Source organism: Eschrichtius robustus, chromosome 13 (genome assembly GCF_028021215.1).
Source record: "Eschrichtius robustus isolate mEscRob2 chromosome 13, mEscRob2.pri, whole genome shotgun sequence".
Taxonomy (NCBI): Eukaryota; Metazoa; Chordata; class Mammalia; order Artiodactyla; family Eschrichtiidae; genus Eschrichtius; species Eschrichtius robustus.
This window is the reverse complement of record NC_090836.1, coordinates 100593697-100612620: the sequence shown is the minus strand read 5'-3', so window position 1 is coordinate 100612620 and position 18924 is coordinate 100593697. Positions and strand designations below refer to the sequence as shown.

The 18924-nt window shown below is 45.9% G+C and overlaps 1 protein-coding gene across 6 annotated transcripts in view; it reads left to right on the top strand.

Annotated features, from left to right (window-relative positions):
• Positions 1 to 18924, top strand: part of TTLL1 (TTL family tubulin polyglutamylase complex subunit L1) — a 43610-nt gene that overhangs the window by 4845 nt on the left and 19841 nt on the right. For 2 of the 6 annotated variants that reach the window (XM_068560999.1, XM_068561001.1), the window contains exons 3-4: positions 3358 to 3431; positions 6772 to 6888. In XM_068560999.1, the coding sequence (XP_068417100.1) occupies positions 6776 to 6888 (113 nt within the window). In that variant the 5' untranslated portion in view covers positions 3358 to 3431; positions 6772 to 6775. Of the gene's footprint in view, positions 1 to 3357; positions 3432 to 3480; positions 3555 to 3829; positions 3971 to 6771; positions 6889 to 18924 lie in introns of those variants that run through there. The other 4 variants (XM_068561002.1, XM_068561003.1, XM_068561000.1 and 1 more) reach the window with 3 other exon arrangements.

Genomic DNA, 18924 nt, shown 5'->3' with positions numbered 1-18924 from the left:
GGAGGGTTCCTTGCGGCTTCTAGTTTCTGGGAGCCCCAGGCATTTCTTGGCTCGTTGCAGCATTACCTCCGATCTCTGCCTCCGTCTGCACATGGCTGCCTTCCCTCTGTCTCTCCGTCCTTGTGTCTTCACAAGGCGTTCCCTGCCTGTGTGTCTGTGTCCAACTTTCCATCTCATAAGAGTACCTGTCATTGGATTAAGGCTGACCCGAGTGACCTCATCTTAACTGCAAAGACCCTACTTTGACCAAATAAGGTCATGTTTACAGGTACCCGGGTTAGGACTTCAATGTATCTTTTCAGGGGCACAGTTCAACCCATAACATTTCCAGGGAAGCGATGAGTCAGGTTCCAAGGACCCAGCCTTGAGGACTTGTCCATTCAGTCACTCACACGACAAGGAGTCATTGTTTGCGTCTCATGTGCTGAAGGGCTGGAGATAATGGGGTCGGGCAAATGAACTGCGGGGTTCGCTGCAAATGCTCCCCTTTAAATCTAGAATCAGTGGGCTGAGAGGGAAACGGGTGACTACGAGAGTCCCTCGCCTCACACGTTTATGGAAGGAACGTACGTAAAGAACTGAAATGCAAGGTGGGAAGTTCTGAGTGCCGACAAGGATGGCAGGAAGGGTCTGCAGGGGGTCCTGAGGAGGGAAACACTAATTCCAGTGAAGGCGATGAGAATGGCCCCCTGGGGGAAGTGGCCTTTGAACTGTGCCCCGCGTGGTTGGTGGAGCTGGATAAAGAGCAGCGGAGAGAGGCGTTCGGATGGAGGGACAGCGCGGGCACTGGTTCGCGGGTGAGCGCGTGAGCACGGAGCAGCAGAGGGGGGTACGTTCAGCCAGAGCAAGGGCTGCGTGAAGTGAAGGGGTGGCCTGGCAGCTTGGGAAGGTCAGCGGGAGCCAATAAGTAATTAATTCAGAAGTACTTATCACGACAAGAGAGGAACCCAAGGCATCCTCCGTTGGGCACTTAAACAGAAGACGCCTTCCACCGAATATTCTGGTTAGTCATCATTTGGCTATATTCATAAACTGTTAGGACACCTCTTGATCTTGTGCTGTGTACGTTTCGTCTGTATATTAATGTTTTTTCTAATTTTTAATTTTTTGGCTGTGCTGCATGGCATGTGGGATCTTAGTTCCCCAACCAGGGGTCAAACCCGTGCGCCCTGCATTGGAAGCATGGAGTGTTAACCACTGGACTGCCGGGGAAGTCCCTAATTTTTTTTTTCTTTTTAATTTATTTTTGGCTGCATTGGGTCTTAGTTGTAGCGTGCGGGCTCTTCTTTGTGGCGCCTGGGCTCTGTAGTTTGTGGCACACGGGCTCTCTAGTTGAGGCACGCGGGCTCAGTATTTGCAGCGCACGGGCTTAGTAGTTGCAGCGCGCGGGCTTAGTTGCCCCGCGGCATGTGGGATCTTAGTTCCCCGACCAGGGATCGAACCTGCATCCCCTGCCTTGGAAGGTGGATTCTTAACCACTGGGCCACCAGGGAAGTTCCCCTAATTTTTAAAAAATTTTATTGAAGTATAGTTGATTTACAATGTTGTGTTAAATTCTGCTGTGCAGCAAAGTGTTTCAGTTATACATGCATATATTCATTTTCATATTTATTTACAGTATGGTTGATCACAGGATATTGAGTATATTTAGTTCCCTGTGCTATACAGAAGGACCTTGTTGTTTATCCATTCTATATATAGTAGTTTGCATCTGCTAATCCCAAACTCCCAATCCTTCCCTACCCCACCCCCTCTCCCTTGGCAACCACAAGTCTGTTCTCTATGTCTGTGAGTCTGTTTCTGTTTCATAGATATGTTCATTTGTGTCATATTTTAGATTCCATCTAAAATCTGATATCTGTCTTTCTCTTTCTGACTTACTTCGCTTAGTATAATAATCTCTAGGTCCATCCATGTTGCTGCAAATGACATTATTTCATTCTTTTTTATGGCTGAGTAATACTCCATTGTATATACGTACCACATCTTCCTTATCCATTTATCTGTTGATAGATATTTAAGTTGTTTCCATGTCTTGGCTATTGTAAATAGTGCTGCTATGAACATTGGTGTGCATGTATCTTCTCAAATTATATTAGTTTTCTCCAGATATATGCCCAGGAGTGGGATTGCAGGATCATATGGCAACTCTGTTTTTAGTTTTTTGAGGAACCACCATACTGTTTTCCATAGTGGCTGCACCAATTTACATTCCCACCAACAGTGTAGGAGGGTTTCCTTTTCTCCACACCCTCTCCAGCATTTGTTATCTGTAGACTTTTTGATGATGGCCATTCTGACTGGTGTGAGGTGTTACCTCATTGTAGTTTTGATTTGCATTTCTCTAGTAATTAGCAATGATGAGCATCTTTTCTTGTGCCTGTTGGCCATCTGTATGTCTTCTTTGGGGAAATGTCTGTTTAGGTCTTCTGCCCATTTTTTAATTGGGTTGTTTTTTTTTGTTGTTGTTATTGACTTGTATGAGCTCTTTGTATATTTTGGAAATTAAGCATTTGTCAGTTGCATCATTTGCAAACATTTTCTCCCAGTCCATAGGTTGTCTTTTCATTTTGTTTATGGTTTCCTCTGCTGTGCAAAAGCTTATGTTTGATTAGGTCCCATTTGTTTATTCTTGCTTTTATTTCTATTGCCTTGGGAGACTGACCTAAGAAAACTGGTGCAATTTATGTCAGAGAATGTTTTGCCTATGTTCTCTTCTATGAGTTTTTTGGTGTCATGTCTTATATTTAAGTCTTTAAGCCATTTTGAGTTTATTTTTGTGTATGGTGTGAGGGTGTGTTCTAACTTCAGTGATTTACATGAGGCTGTCCAGCTTTCTCAACACCACTTGCTGAAGAGACTGTCTTCTGCATTGTATATCCTTGCCTCCTTTGTCAAAGATTAATTGACCATAGGTATGTGGGTTTATTTCTGGGCTCTCTAATCTTTTTTTTTTTTTTTAAATACATTTATTTTTTTATTTTTGGCTGCGTTGGGTCTTCGTTGCTGCACGTGGGCTTTTCTCTAATTGCGGCGAGTGGGGGCTACTCTTCATTGTGGTGCGCAGGCTTCTCACTGCGGTGGCTTCTCTTGTTGCGGAGCACGGGCTCTAGGCACACGGGCTTCCGTAGTTGTGGCTCGCGGACTCTAGAGCGCAGGCTCAGTAGTTGTGGCGCACGGGCTTAGTTGCTCCGCGGCATGTGGGCTCTTCCCGGATCAGGGCTCGAACCCTCGTCCCCTGCATTGGCAGGTGGATTCTTAACCACTGCGCCACCAGGGAAGTCCCTGGGCTCTCTGTTCTATTACACTGATCCATATGTCTGTTTTTGTGCCAATCATTTGTGTATTTTATTTTAGGTAAGAATCCGAGTCAAAATTTGGTGAAACTGAAGAGAAATTGGACGTTCCCGTTGGCTCCATAAGTACCTATGGTAGGTCCGGGCTGAGATGTTTTCCTTGGTGACCCCTCATCCACACAGCAGGTGGAGGGGGCAGGGGGCCGAGAGGAAACCCACCCTTCTCGGAGGCTCCGTTTCCTGCTCAGTAAAGTGAAGGTGAGAATGTTTGCCCCATCAGCCTTATTGGGTTTAGGATTGTACCCTTGGAAGCATTTTCAGACTATTTTATGACTGAAGCGCAGCACACGTGTAAAGTACGACCTTTATCATTATTCTGCGTTGTTGCTCTTACTTCTGCGTCATCTCCAGGTGGGAGGTGTGGCGGGAGTGAGGTCGCCCAGTGAGACTGGCATTTGAAGTGCAGGGTGTGGGTTGTGGTGTAGGCGCTACCTGGCTTGGGGGTGGTTCTCACCGAAATCCTGTGTCTGCAGTTGGACTCTAGGGGGCAGAGTACGAGCAGGATTGGTCAGGGATGCAGGGCTGTTCAGACTGAAATCAAATACAGGCCAACCTCAGACATAACTGCAGATTCCGGTCCAGACCACCGCAGTGAAGCGAATTATCGCAAGAAGGCAAGTCACATGAGTTTTTTAGTTTCCCGCTGGATTTAAAAGTTGTCTTTACACTGTACTGCAGACTGTATTGGGAGTTAGCAACTTGTCTAAAAGAGGTACATGCCTTAACTAAAAAATACTTTATTGCTAAAAAATGGTAACCATCACCTACACCTTCAGTGAGTTATAGTAGTAACACCAAAGATAACTAGATCACAGATCACCGTAGCACATACATAATAATGAAAAAGTGTGAAATATTACAAGAATATTGTGACACAGTGACACGAAGTGAGCAAATACTGTTGGAAACATGGTGCCGAAAGACTTGCTCGATGCAGGGTTGCCACAAAGCTTCAATTTGTAACATGCAGTATGTGCAAATCACCCGTGGTGAAAAAGTAAACTCCCCTCAGCAGTCGGCCCGGACAGTGCAAGCGGGTGTGAGGCGTGCGGGGTTTGCTCCGGTACAGACGTGAGTTACCGGCACACGGGGACGCGGCTTCTGTGGTGCTTCTGCCATCATTTCCGTGTGGTCGCTGCTGACCTGCACGTGGGTCATGACCGATCAGTTAGCAGCCTTATGTGGCGTCATGTGGCACTTAGAGTTTGCAGAGAGCGGTTCCATTTATTCCTCACTGTGACCCTGTGGGCGTTGTCATCATCCTGATGAAGGCCAAGTTCACAGAGGGAAGGGATGGGCTGTGTGGAAAGAGGTTTAGAGTAGGGTCACCCTAGATTTGGCTCAAGCCACCATCAGTCCCTTTGGTCTGTTCTTACACAGGCTCTTAACCTTTGAGCCTCAGCTTCCTCATCTGAAAACCGGGGATGATGACAGTAGTATGAGATGTTTCCTGAGCGCTTCCTTACGTGCCAGGCACTGTTCTCGGTGCTTTACATGTGTTCACTCATTTACTTCTCACTCCAGCCTATGACATGGGTAGATACTGTTGTTATCCCCATTTTACAGAGGGGGAAACAAGTTCAGAGAGGTTAAGTAACTTGCCCAAAGTCACACAGCTAGTGAGTGGTGGAGCTGGGCCTCAAACCCAAGCTCCGGGACCTATGCTTGACCACAGTCCCCCCTCGATGACACTACCCGCCTCATGGGCAGTGCGAGGAGGGAGTGGGCTGACGCTGGGTGGAAGCACCCCGAGAATCCTGGTGGATTCTATCATGAGAGTGTCTTCGCTTTTCCTCTCCCAGGCAACACATACCTGGATCCCCGTCTCTTCGTCCCATGCCTTTTCTGCCATGTTAAGTTGCCCCAAATGTGAAGCTATTACAAGTCCATGGGGGAGGTGCCTCCTTTCATAAAAGGCCCTCGAGGCTCATCAGGTCCCCTGGCTTTCAAGCCCAGTTTTTCACGGAAGCCCTTCTTCCTGAAAACCCTTCACCTTCTGTGAAGAGGTACACAGAAGTGTAACAAATGCAGCCCTCTCTGGTCAGAGCTGGGGTGGGAGCCTGGAATCCTGGACTGCCCCAGCAGTTTGAAAACCAGAATTCAAAGGAGGAAACAAGTCCAGAAACTTTCTCAGAGTCACATGGTGGTACTGACAGGCCTGTGACCACAGTCACTCATTCTCTCTGAAGTGATCATTTGCTGCATGCCAGGCACGGTGCCAGGCCCTGGGCACAAAGCAGTGACAAAGAAAGCCAGCTCCTGCCCTCTAGCAAGGACAGAACTGCAGGGTGCCAAGGGGCCATGTAGCTGGTCTGGAGAGTCAGAGAGGCTTTGTGGAGGAAATGACATTCACTTATGCTGGCAGACGAGTGGGCGGTAGCTTGGCCAGGCAGAGCAGGGCGGAGTGCTGCAGGCAGAGCATGTGCCAAGGCCCTGAGGTAGAAGAGGAGGTGGGCAGAGAAGTCCAATGTGGCAGGAACAGCGGGTGAGGGAGAAGGTGGCACAAGATGTACCTGGAAAAGCAGGTGAGGGCCAGGGGGCTGTGTATTTTAAGTACAGTGAGAGCCACGTTGCTTGTTCACCGGGATTGATGTGGTCAGACAAACACTTAATATCACCCACAGTTAGGGACTTCCCTGGTGGTTCAGTGGCTAAGACTCCGTGCTCCCAATGCAGGGGGCCCGGGTTCGATCCCTGGTCGGGGAACTAGATCCCGCATACATGCCACAACTAAAAAGATCCCGCATGCCGCAGCTGAGACCCGGCGCAGCCAAAATAAATAAACAAATAGATAAATATTAAAAAAAAAAAAAAAAGATCACCCACAGTTAAAGAGAGTGAATTGGTGTAGCGAATCGGGAAGCAGCAGGGAGATAGGCAGAACTTGAGGGGACGGGGGGGTGTCCAGACTGGGGTGAGTCCTCCCACCCGCCCGTCAGAAGTCAGCGCCAGGGTCCCCGCTCAGAGCAGCCTTCCCAGCTGCCTCCGCTCTCACAGTGGTGCCTGTCCTTGTGCCTCTCCTCGTGGCTCAAGTCACAGCTGCCATTCAGCGTGTATCGCCTTTATTTCCCACTTAACCAGGATTCTCAGTCTCAGCACAACTGGCCTTCGGGGCTGGATGCTCTGTTGGCGGGGGCCGGGGCGGGGCATCCTGTACGTCAGAGGGTGTTGAACAGTGTCCCTGGCCTCTGCTCTCTAGATGCCAGAAGCATCCCTCACCCCAGTCCTGACAAGCAAAGTGCCTCCAGGCGTTGCCAGATGTCCCCCAGGGGGTGACCTGCGCTGGCTGAGAGCCACCGTGGGGAGGACTGAGCTGGGGGTGGGGGACGTCTGCTCACCTTGTGTAGAGGACTCCTTTGGGCGAAAGGACGTGAGTTGTTAAGTTTCATGGCTCCGATAAGGTGATCTCTTCCAGGATTATGGCAGGAAAAGTGAAATGGGTCACTGATATCGAGAAGTCGGTGCTGATAAATAACTTTGAAAAGAGAGGATGGGTCCAAGTGACAGAGAACGAGGACTGGAATTTTTACTGGTAAGTATAAACCAGGGTTTGGTTGTCTTGCAGAGCCCGTTTGTCAGCGTGGTTAATCCCGTACCGGCGCACGGACTGTCCTGTGCAGGCGCCTCCACGCCATCGTGCCGCCTCCCCCTTACACTTTTCTCATCCCGGGCCCTTCGTGCGCGCGGGGAGAAGGCCCTGGGTTAGTATACGTGGCGGAGTGTCCCATGCTCCTGGTTATCAGGAAGTCCCGGGATGTCTCAGCACGGCTGAGTGCGGTTACACGGCAGTGGGAACTTGGGTGAGAAACAGAGCCCCACCCGCCTCCAGTTCGTGCTGGTCACAGTGGTGCCCCGTTGCCTGGCACCTCGGGGAGGTCAGCATCCTGTGGGGTGGGGCGGGGAGGTCAGCATCCTCTGGGGTGGGGTGGGGAGGAGGATGGGGAAAGGACTGTGGGGAGAGCTCGGTGCTTCCTTTCACCTCCCTCTCGTTAGGCCAGGAGGGTGCTGGCTGGACTGACTGAGAAACCACGGAAAGGCGAGTTAGGCTAGAAAAGCAGGGTGTGGGCACTGAGTCCCGGGTGGTACCCACCCAGCCAGGAGCCTGGAGTCTTCCTAGACTCCTCTCCCCGCCTCTCACTTCCTCAGGGTGAGGTCCTGTGTCCTCCTTGGTCCAGGCCTGGTCTGCTCCCTCCCTCGGGGCGGCCTCCACATCCCTGCTGGGTTACTCAGCCAGACACTTCAACGACCCTGTGCAGCTCCTGGGTCCAGAGCGCTGCAGTGAACCTTTGAGGGGGCAGGGGGCCAGTGGGGGCACACGTCGGGGTCGGCAGGGGCTTTGTCACCCTGTACATCCCGCCACCCCAGACTCACTCTCCCTGCCGCCACCTTGAGAGATGTTACTCGGCTTCTCTCAGCCACTTCTCCCCCCGACTCCCCTACTCCCCGCCAGTGCAGCAGGCTGCACGTTTTCCCCTGTTGACCCACTGCTGAAACTATCTTTCTTTTCCATCTTTGTACGTGCTTTGCTTTCTAAGCCGCCTCAGCCCCCCATTTGGAGACGCAGTGCATCCAGGGGTTACATGTCCAGACCCTGGAGCCAGAGCCACGCGTGGCTTCAGCCCTGGCTCCTCCACTGCCGTCTGTGTGGCTGTTAGCAGAGGACTTGGCCTCTCTCTGCAAACACCGTTGTTTGAGGTTTCAAGGAAGCAGTGAAGCACAGAACTCGGGGCAGGGCCTGGCGCGTGGCGGGCGCCCCATCAGCGCGTGCCGTCACTGTCCTTTGTGCACCAGCACACCTGCCCTGGAAGCCACCTCTGCCTCTCGCGCCCTCCCGGGCTGCTCTCTTCAGGTGCCATGGCAGCAAATGCTGAGTGCCGTGATTTGTGATTTCCCGGCCTGTCCCCTCTTCCAGTGTCACTGTGAACCCCTGGAGAATGAGGACCTGGCCTGGCTTATCCCAGCATCCCTGGAGCCTGGCCGGGCCTGGGCACGGAGTAGGCAGCACCCAGCCTCCAGCTCCAGCGGTGGATGGAGACATGACCCTAGCTTTGCTTCTGACAGCAGTGAAGTCACCTGCCCTTTAAACTGCAACCTGGGAACTCCCTGGCGGTCCAGTGGTTAGGACTCTGCGCGTTCACTGCCGAGGGCCTGGGTTCGATCCCTGGTTGGGAAACTAAGATCCCACAAGCCAGGCAGCATGGCCAATAAACAAACAAACAAACAAACTGCCACCTAATTTCCCTTCAGGAGCGTGGACTGCAGAGAGGGAGGGCGTTTATGGAGTAGTTCAGTGCCTGTGTATGGTTTAGTGTCAAGTTTACGTTCTTTCTTCTCAAAGGTAAAGGGAAATCCTTTATCCAGAGCCCTGTTTCATGGGAGCTCTGAAAAGAAGGCTGAACAGGACAGTATTTTGTACTTGCTGTTTTGTGTCCCACTGCCCAGTGCTGTGGGCCCAGCAGAACTCAGCGCGTTCTTTCGGCTTCTCTGGGCAGCTGGTCACATGCCAGGGATGGGGGATTTGAGTGCTTGCTTCTTCATGCCGAGAAGCGTTTTGGAGCTCTTCTTAACCAACAAGGGAATGACAGAGAGAAGAAAAGAGCTAAACAGTATGATAAGTTTGGATATTTGAGATATCTTGAGAGCTCATGCTTTAAGCACTAAGTGTCCTGTCGGGTCTTAAAAATTGGTTAGGGAAGAATATTGGAAACAACTAAACATTAACTGGTTGGGGAAAGGTGAATAGATTAACCAAGTGGATTACGGTACAGCCATTGAAATAATTGTGACGATTATAAAGCAGTTTGGGAAACTGAATAACAGTAAGTGTGAAGAAAAACATATTACGAAATTGTATTTGTATTCTGATAACAGCTATGCAAAAGCAGCTTGCATGTGGGCAGGAAGTAGAAGGAGAGTGAAACAGGTGAACACCGGCTCTCCTGGAGGGGGTGTATGGGTTATCCATTGCCAAACTGATGGTGAGTAACAAACACCACAAACTTAGGGGCTTGAAACAACAACCATTTTTTGCTGCACATGAGTTTGTGGGTTTGGCTGAGCGGTTCTTTCGGTCTGGCAGAACTTCACCGTTCCTGCCTGGGCTCACTCACACATCTACTGTCACCTGGCGGGTCATCTGGGGCTTGGCTGGTCTAGGATGCCCTTGGCTAGGACGACAGGGGCTTCTCTCCACAAATCTCTCACATCCCTCCAACCGGCTAGCCTGGGCTTGTGGTGGTGTCGGGGGCCCAAGAGGGAGGTGGTAGCTCTCAAGGCCTTTCGGGGCTAGTCTCAGAAATGGCACGCCATCACTTCTGCCCTTCTTTTTGGCCAAAGAAAGGCATTAGGTCAGCCCCAATTCAAGGGGAAATATATTTTACCTCCTGATGGGAGTTGAGGGGTGGACAATTGGGACCCTTTTTACAATCAGGCTACACAGTAGGTGAACATTTATTTACAACAAAAGGTCCTTTGCTCCTTGGAGAAATGCCTGATGCTGGGCCTCAGGAAGAAATGTACAAGGTGAGCTCGGAATAGCTTGTCTTATGGGAAAGCAAGGACGTCGTCGAGGCCTGCTGGATTCACGTTAATAAAACTCAGGAGACAACTTACAGAGTTCCTTCTGCCCGAAATAGGGACAACTAGAGCTTCCGTAAGAATAATTACAGCAGACTGAAACTCATGAATCATGTTTGAATCTATGAGTTCATAAAAATGGCCCCCAAAAGAACTGAAACGGAACAAAGCCCCACATAATTTGTGGCACGTTAAAATGGCCACAGCGTTTTTGACACCACTTCCCTCTGCAGATGGGGTCTTCGTTCCCCTCCTCCTGACCTTGGGTGGGCTCTGTGACTGCTTTGGCCAGTGGGATGCGGTCAGTGTGATCCGGTCAGTGTGATCCAGGCCTTAGGAAACCAGCAGCTTCCTCCTCCTGTGTGGGAACCCCCGGCGGGAGCCCCGAGCTGCCACGTGAGAAGCCTGACCGTCCCGGGACCGTCGTGCTAGAGAGGTTGCAGCTGCGCCCACCTTCCAGCCGTGCCTGCCAGGGTGCCAGATGTGGAAGAAGCCTTCTCGGGGCCCCCAGACCAGCCGGCTGAATCCCACCCAGCGACCTCAGTGCTGCGTGGGGCAGAGCGCTCAGCTGAGCCCTGCCCAAGTTCTTGACCCACAAAACCTCGAGATATCATAAAATGGTGGTTGTCTTAAGTAGCTAACGTTGGGTAATTGTTTTGCAGGGACAGGTTCCCAGGACACAGCTCATCACACGTCTGCGGGTGGTAGGGAACCAGCTCACTGTTTTGAAAACTGGTAAAGGGAAAGAATCACACACTTACTCAGTCTTCCCTGTAGGAACCATTCATGGCTTATCTAAATTGTTGATGCAGGGAAGTTTCTCCTTGTAGAAATATTCCTGCCAATAAATGAAGGAGGAATGAAAAAGGAGAATTTCACCGTTTTGCAACCCCTCACGACATAAGGATCTACGCCTGTGCAGGACGGAGGCCGCTGACCACAGGACAACAGGACACTTAAGTGTGGCTGGTCCAGACAGAGGTGTATGTGCCGGAGTGTGACCTATGCTCCCGTTTTAGCACGAAGAAACAAATGTAAAATTCCTCATCACAAATTTTTATGTTGGTAATATGTTGAAATGATAATATTTTGGATATATTAGGTTAAATAAGATACATTAAAATTACTTTCACCTCTTTCCTTTAACTTTTTTTTTTTTTTTTTTGGCCGCGTTGGGTCTTCGTTGCTGCGCGTGGGCTTTCTCTAGTTGTGGCGAGTGGGGGCTACTCTTCGTTGCGGTGCGCGGGCTTCTCGTTGCGGTGGCTTCTCGTTGCAGAGCACGGGCTGTAGGCGCGTGGGCTTCAGTAGTTGTGGCGTGTGGGCTCAGTAGTTGTGGCGCACGGGCTTAGTTGCTCCGCGGCATGTGGGATCTTCCTGGACCAGGGCTCGAACCCGTGTCCCCTGCATTGGCAGGCGGATTCCCAACCACTGTGCCACCAGGGAAGTCCCTCTTTAACTTTTGTTTTAATGTGACTACTAGAAAATTCACTATGTGACTCAGCTGTGGGTCACATTCTGTTTCTATTGGGCGGTGCAGCTGATTAGTCACTGACATCCCGAAGGGAGAGGCTCTCCGGCTGGATGCCACCCCGGGACGCAGCTCTGCCCCCATCGACCTGCAGCTCATCAGACCTCTAGGTCTGACTCCCAACTTACAGGAAGTACAGGGCCCTGGGGAGCATGATAAATAAGGAAGCTGTGAGAACCCCTACCTGGTGTCTTCAACAAATAAATTGCATAGAAAAAAATTAAGGAGGGGTGGGGGAGAATGTATAGATTTAAAGAGATGTGTGAGAGAGAGAACAACTAATCAGAAGGCCTGGCCCTTATTTGCAGAAGTTGTAAAAAAATATTTATCAGACAACTGGGGAGATTTGAACACTGAGTAATATTTGATGATATTTAGGAATTACTGCTCCTGGGACTTCCCTGGCGGTCCAGCGGTTAAGACTCTGCACTTCCACTGCAGGGGCACAGGTTCGATCCCTGGTTTGGGAACTAAGATCCTGCAAGTTGCGTGGTGCAGGCAAAAAAAAACCAAAATGGAATTGGCTGTGCTCCTTTTTTTTTTTAGTTGTGATAACAGTATAAAATAGGATATCATATAATATAAAAAGGAGTCTTTAACTGTTAGAGATTCTAACAGGAATATTTTGGATGAAATGATATGTTATCTGGGAAGTGCCTCAAAATAAGCCAGTGCTGTGAGGTACAGGCAAAGCAAGCCTGGCCTCGTGGTGACTGTTGAAGCTGGATTACGGGGTTCTGTTACACTTTTGTCTATACTTCTTCGTGTGTTTGAGCTTTCCCATAATAAAAAGTTTTTTTTTTTTAATCCTTTTTGTTCTGATGATTATGGAATCAAAAGAAACCCTCTGGTTGGTGCTATGGGGAGGGGGCGGGTTGGGGGCAGGGAGTACAGAGAGGACCTTGTCTTGTGACTCCAGGACTCCCTTGTGGGTGCCAGCCCTTCCGTCCTTCCTGCTTCTCTGGGGGTGGGGGGCGCTAGGGAAGTCAGACATATGTGGCAGGGAGACTGGCTTTCTTAGAGGATGAGAAGGAATCCATTTCTCTTTCAACTCTCATTTCACTGGGGGCTCTGCAGTTTAGCTGGCCTGTCGGGTCTCTCCAAGAATATCACATGCCAACTCAGGGTCCTTAAATAACCCCTGGTTTTTTTTTTTTTTTTCCTCCACTGTAACAGCTCCTTTACTTTGCAGTGAAAATTGATTTGTATATTCTTTGCCTCTGAGTCCTTGTGGGATTTTTTTTTTTTTTTAATTCAGACAGAAAGTCACAAAAATTATACTCATCCTCATCAGTTCACTCAGTCCCATGTAATTAATTTTTTTTTTTCATCTTGATCTTTTGTTAGCACTTTTATGAGTTCATCAGTTTTTCATTAGAGTTCTGAAAATGCTTATTCATTCAGTTCAGCAGTACAGTCAGTTACCAGAAACCTGTACTTGTCAGAGTCTTTTCCATGAATTTCTTGAAGATGAAACCCTTTTATAGGAACATATTTGCAAAATCATCAGAGTACACCCAGAACTGTCTGTAAATGACAAAAGACTTAAAAATGACCACGGTTAAAGATTTGATGAAAGTTCATAATAATGCAGTTGACAAGAAAATTAGTTATTTCTGAGATATACATTTTAAAGTAATAACTAGGATTATTACTTATAACATTATACCAGAACATATAAGATTTTTAGAAATTTCATGTAATGTCTGAAACATTTATATTAACATATTTCCATACATATTTCCATACAAATACAAATATAAGATTTTTAGAAATTTCATGTAATGTCTGAAACATTTATATTAACATATTTCCATACATATTTCCATACAAATACAAATATAAGATTTTTAGAAATTTCATGTAATGTCTGAAACATTTATATTAACATATTTCCATACAAATAACCCAATAAAAGTTTAGTATTAGTTGTTTTGTTTGTTTTTTTATACTGCAGGTTCTTATTAGGCATCAATTTTATACACATCAGTGTATACATGTCAATCCCAATCGCCCAATTCAGCACACCACCATCCCCACCTCACCGCAGTTTTCCCCCCTTGGTGTCCATATGTCCATTCTCTACATCTGTGTCTCAACTTCTGCCCTGCAAACTGGCTCATCTGTACCATTTTTCTAGGTTCCACATACATGCATTAATATACGATATTTGTTTTTCTCTTTCTGACTTACTTCACTCTGTATGACAGTCTCTAGATCCATCCACGTCTCAACAAATGACTGAATTTCGTTCCTTTTTATGGCTGAGTAATATTCCATTGTATATATGTACCACAACTTCTTTATCCATTCGTCTGCTGATGGGCATTTAGGTTGCTTCCATGACCTGGCTATTGTAAATAGTGCTGCAATGAACATTCGGGTGCATGTGTCTTTTTGAATTACGGTTTTCTCAGGGTATATGCCCAGTAGTGGGATTGCTGGGTCATATGGTAATTCTATTTTTAGTTTTTTAAGGAACCTCCATATTGTTCTCCATAGTGGCTGTATCAATTTACATTCCCACCAACAGTGCAAGAGGGTTCCCTTTTCTCCACACCCTCTCCAGCATTTGTTGTTTGTAGATTTTCTGATGATGCCCATTCTAACAGGAGTGAGGTGATACCTCATTGTAGTTTTGATTTGCATTTCTCTAATAATTACTGATGTTGAGCATCTTTTCATGTGCTTCGTGGCCGTCTGTATGTCTTCTTTGGAGAAATGTCTATTTAGGTCTTCTGCCCATTTTTGGATTGGGGTGTTTGTTTCTTTGATATTGAGCTGAATGAGCTGTTTATATATTTTGGAGCTTAATCCTTTGTCCGTTGATTCGTTTGCAAATATTTTCTCCCATTCTGAGGGTTGTCTTTTCGTCTTGTTTATGGTTTCCTTTGCTGTGCAAAAGCTTTGAAGTTTCATTAGGTCCCACTTGTTTATTTTTGGTTTTATTTCCATTACTCTAGGAGGTGGATCAAAAAAGATCTTGCTGTGATTTATGTCAAAGAGTGTTCTTCCTATGTTTTCCTCTAAGAGTTTTATAGTGTCCAGTCTTATATTTAGGTCTCTAATCCATTTTGAGTTTATTTTTGTGGATGGTGTTAGGGAGTATTCTAATTTCATTCTTTTACATGTAGCTGTCCAGTTTTCCCAGCACCACTTATTGAAGAGACTGTCTTTTCTCCATTGTATATCTTTGCCTCCTTTGTCATAGATTAGTTGACCATAGGTGCGTGGGTTAATCTCTGGGCTTTCTATCTTGTTCCATTCATCTATGTTTCTCTTTTTGTGCCAGTACCATATTGTCTTGATTACTGTAGCTTTGTGGTATAGTCTGAAGTCAGGGAGTCTGATTCCTCCAGCTCCATTTTTTTGCCTCAAGACTACTTTGGCTATTCGGGGTCTTTTGTGTCTCCATACAAATTTTAAGATGATTTGTTCTAGCTCCGTAAAAAATGCCATTGGTAATTTGATAGGGATTGCATTGAATCTGTAGATTGCTTTGGGTAGTATACTCATTTTCACAATGTTCATTCTTCCAATCCAAGAACATGGTATATCTCTCCATCTGTTGGTATCATCTTTAATTTCTTTCATCAGTGTCTTATAGTTTTCTGCATACAGGTCTTTTGTCTCCCTAGGTAGGTTTATTCCTAAGTATTTTATTCTTTTTGTTGCAATGGTAAATGGGAGTGTTTCCATAATTTCTCTTTCAGATTTTTCATCATTAGTGTATAGGAATGCAAGAGATTTCTGTGCATTAATTTTGTATCCTGCAACTTTACCATACTCATTAATTAGCTCTAGCAGTTTTCTGGTGGCAGTTTTAGGATTCTCTATGTATAGTATCATGTCATCCGCAAACAGTGACAGTTTTACTTCTTCTTTTCCAATTTGTATTCCTTTTATTTCTTTTTCTTCTCTGATTGCCGTGGCTAGGACTTCCAGAACTATGTTGAATAATAGTGGTGAGAGTGGACATCCTTGTCTCGTTCCTGATCTTAGAGGAAATGCTTTCAGTTTTTCACCATTGAGAATGATGTTTGCTGTGGGTTTGTCATATATGGCCTTTATTATGTTGAGGTAGGTTCCCTCTATGCCCACTTTCTGGAGAGTTTTTATCATAAATGGGTGTTGAATTTTGTCAAAAGCTTTTTCTGCATCTATTGAGATGATCATATGGTTTTTATTCTTCAATTTGTTAATATGGTGTATCACATTGATTGATTTGCGTATATTGAAGAATCCTTGCATCCCTGGGATAAATCCCACTTGATCGTGGTGTATGATCCTTTTAATGTGTTGTTGGATTCTGTTTGCTAGTATTTTGTTGAGGATTTTTGCATCTATATTCATCAGTGATATTGGTCTGTAATTTTCTTTTTTTGTAGTGTCTTTGTCTGGTTTTGGTATCAGGGTGATGGTGGCCTCATAGAATGAGTTTGGGAGTGTTCCTTCCTCTGCAATCTTTTGGAAGAGTTTGAGAAGGATGGGTGTTAGCTCTTCGCTAAATGTTTGATAGAATTCACCTGTGAAGCCATCTGGTCCTGGACTTTTGTTTGTTGGAAGATTTTTAATCACAGTTTCAATTTCATTACTTGTGATTGGTCTGTTCATATTTTCTGTTTCTTCCTGGTTCAGTCTTGGAAGGTTATACCTTTCTAAGAATTTGTCCATTTCTTCCAGGTTGTCCATTTTATTGGCATAAAGTTGCTTGTAGTAGTCTCTTAGGATGCTTTGTATTTCTGCAGTGTCTGTTGTAACTTCTCCTTTTTCATTTCTGACTTTATTGATTTGAGTCCTCTCCCTCTTTTTCTTGATGAGTCTGGCTAATGGCTTATCAATTTTGTTTATCTTCTCAAAGAACCAACTTTTAGTTTTATTGATCTTTGCTATTGTTTTCTTTGTTTCTATTTCATTTATTTCTGCTCTGATCTTTATGATTTCTTTCCTTCTGCTAACTTTGGGTTTTGTTTGTTCTTCTTTCTCTAGTTCCTTTAGGTGTAAGGTTAGATTGTTTACTTGAGATTTTTCTTGTTTCTTTAGGTAGGCTTGTATAGCTATAAACTTCCCTCTTAGAACTGCTTTTGCTGCATCCCATAGGTTTTGGGTCGTCGTGTTTTCATTGTCATTTGTCTCTAGGTATTTTTTGATTTCCTCTTTGATTTCTTCAGTGATCTCTTGGTTATTTAGTAACGTATTGTTTATCCTCCATGTGTTTGTCTTTTTTACGTTTTTTTCCCTGTAATTCATTTCTAATCTCATAGTGTTGTGGTCAGAAAAGATGCTTGATATGATTTCAATTTTCTTAAATTTACTGAGGCTTGATTTGTGACCCAAGATGTGATCTATCCTGGAGAATGTTCCGTGCACACTTGAGAAGAACGTGTAATCTGCTGTTTTTGGATGGAATGTCCTATATATATCAATTAAATCTATCTGGTCTATTGTGTCATTTAAAGCTTCTGTTTCCTTATTTATTTTCATTTTGGATGATCTGTCCATTGGTGTAAGTGAAGTGTTAAAGTCCCCCACTATTATTGTGTTACTGTCGATTTCCTCTTTTATAGCTGTTAGCAGTTGCCTTATGTATTGAGGTGCTCCTATGTTGGGTGCATATATATTTATAATTGTTATATCTTCTTCTTGGATTGATCCCTGGATCATTATGTAGTGTCCTTCCTTGTCTCTTGTAACATTCTTTATTTTAAAGTCTATTTTATCTGATATGAGTATAGCTACTCCAGCTTTCTTTTGATTTCCATTTGCATGGAATATCTTTTTCCATCCCCTCACTTTCAGTCTGTATGTGTCCCTAGGTCTGAAGTGGGTCTCTTGTAGACAGCATATATATGGGTCTTGTTTTTGTATCCATTCAGCCAGTCTATGTCTTTTGGTTGGGGCATTTAATCCATTCACGTTTAAGGTAATTATCGATATGTATGTTCCTATGACCATTTTCTTAATTGTTTGGGGTTTGTTTTTGTAGGTCCTTTTCTTCTCTTGTGTTTCCCACTTAGAGAAGTTCCTTTAGCATTTGTTGTAGAGCTGGTTTGGTGGTGCTGAATTCTCTTAGCTTTTGCTTGTCTGTAAAGCTTTTGATTTCTCCATCAAATCTAAATGAGATCCTTGCCGGGTAGAGTAATCTTGGTTGTAGCTTCTTCCCTTTCATCACTTTAAGTATATCATGCCACTCCCTTCTGGCTTGCAGAGTTTCTGCTGAGAAATCAGCTGTTAACCTTACGGGAGTTCCCTTGTATGTTATTTGTCGTTTTTCCCTTGCTGCTTTCAATAATTTTTCTTTGTCTTTAATTTTTGCCACTTTGATTACTATGTGTCTCGGCGTGTTTCTCCTTGGGTTTATTCTGTATGGGACTCTCTGTGCCTCCTGGACTTGGGTGGCTATTTCCTTTCCCATGTTAGGGAAGTTTTCGACTATAATCTCTTCAAATATTTTCTCGGGTCCTTTCTCTCTCTCTTCTCCTTCTGGGACCCCTATAATGCGAATGTTGTGGCGTTTAATGTTGTCCCAGAGGTCTCTTAGGCTGTCTTCATTTCTTTTCATTCTTTTTTCTTTAGTCTGTTCTGCAGCAGTAAATTCCACCATTCTGTCTTCCAGGTCACTTATCCGTTCTTCTGCCTCAGTTATTCTGCTATTGATTTCTTCTAGTGTAGTTTTCATTTCAGTTATTGTATTGTCCATCTCTGTTTGTTTGTTCTTTAATTCTTCTAGGTCTTTGTTAATAAGCATTTCTTGCATCTTCTCGATCTTTGCCTCCATTCATTTTCCAATGTCCTGGATCATCTTCACTATCATTATTCTGAATTCTTTTTCTGGAAGGTTGCCTATCTCCACTTCATTTAGTTGTTTTTCTGGGGTTTTTTCTTGTTCCTTCATCTGGTACATAGCCCTCTGCCTTTTCATCTTCTCTATCTTTCTGTAACTGTGGTTTTTGGTCCACAGGCTGCAGGATTGTAGTTTTTCTTGCTTCTGCTGTCTGCCCTCTGGTGGTTGAGGCTATCTAAGAGGCTTGATGGGAGGCTCTGGTGGTGGGTAGAGCTGACTGTTGCTGTGGCAGTCAGAGCTCAGTAAAACCTTAATCCACTTGACTGTTGATGGGTGGGGCTGGGTTCCCTCCCTGTTGCTGTGGCGGTCAGAGCTCAGTAAAACCTTAATCCACTTGACTGTTGATGGGTGGGGCTGGGTTCCCTCCCTGTTGGTTGTTTTGCCTGAGGCAACCCAACACTGGAGCCTACCCGTGCTCTTTGGTGGGGTTAATGGCAGACTCTGGGAGGGCTCACGCCAAGGAGAACTTCCCAGAACCTCTGCTGCCAGTGTCCTTATCCCCACAGTGAAACAGAGCCACCACTCGCCTCTGCAGGAGACCCCCCAACACCAGCAGGTAGGTCTGGTTCAGTCTCCCCCAGGGTCACTGCTCCTTCCCCTGGGTCCCGATGCACACATTA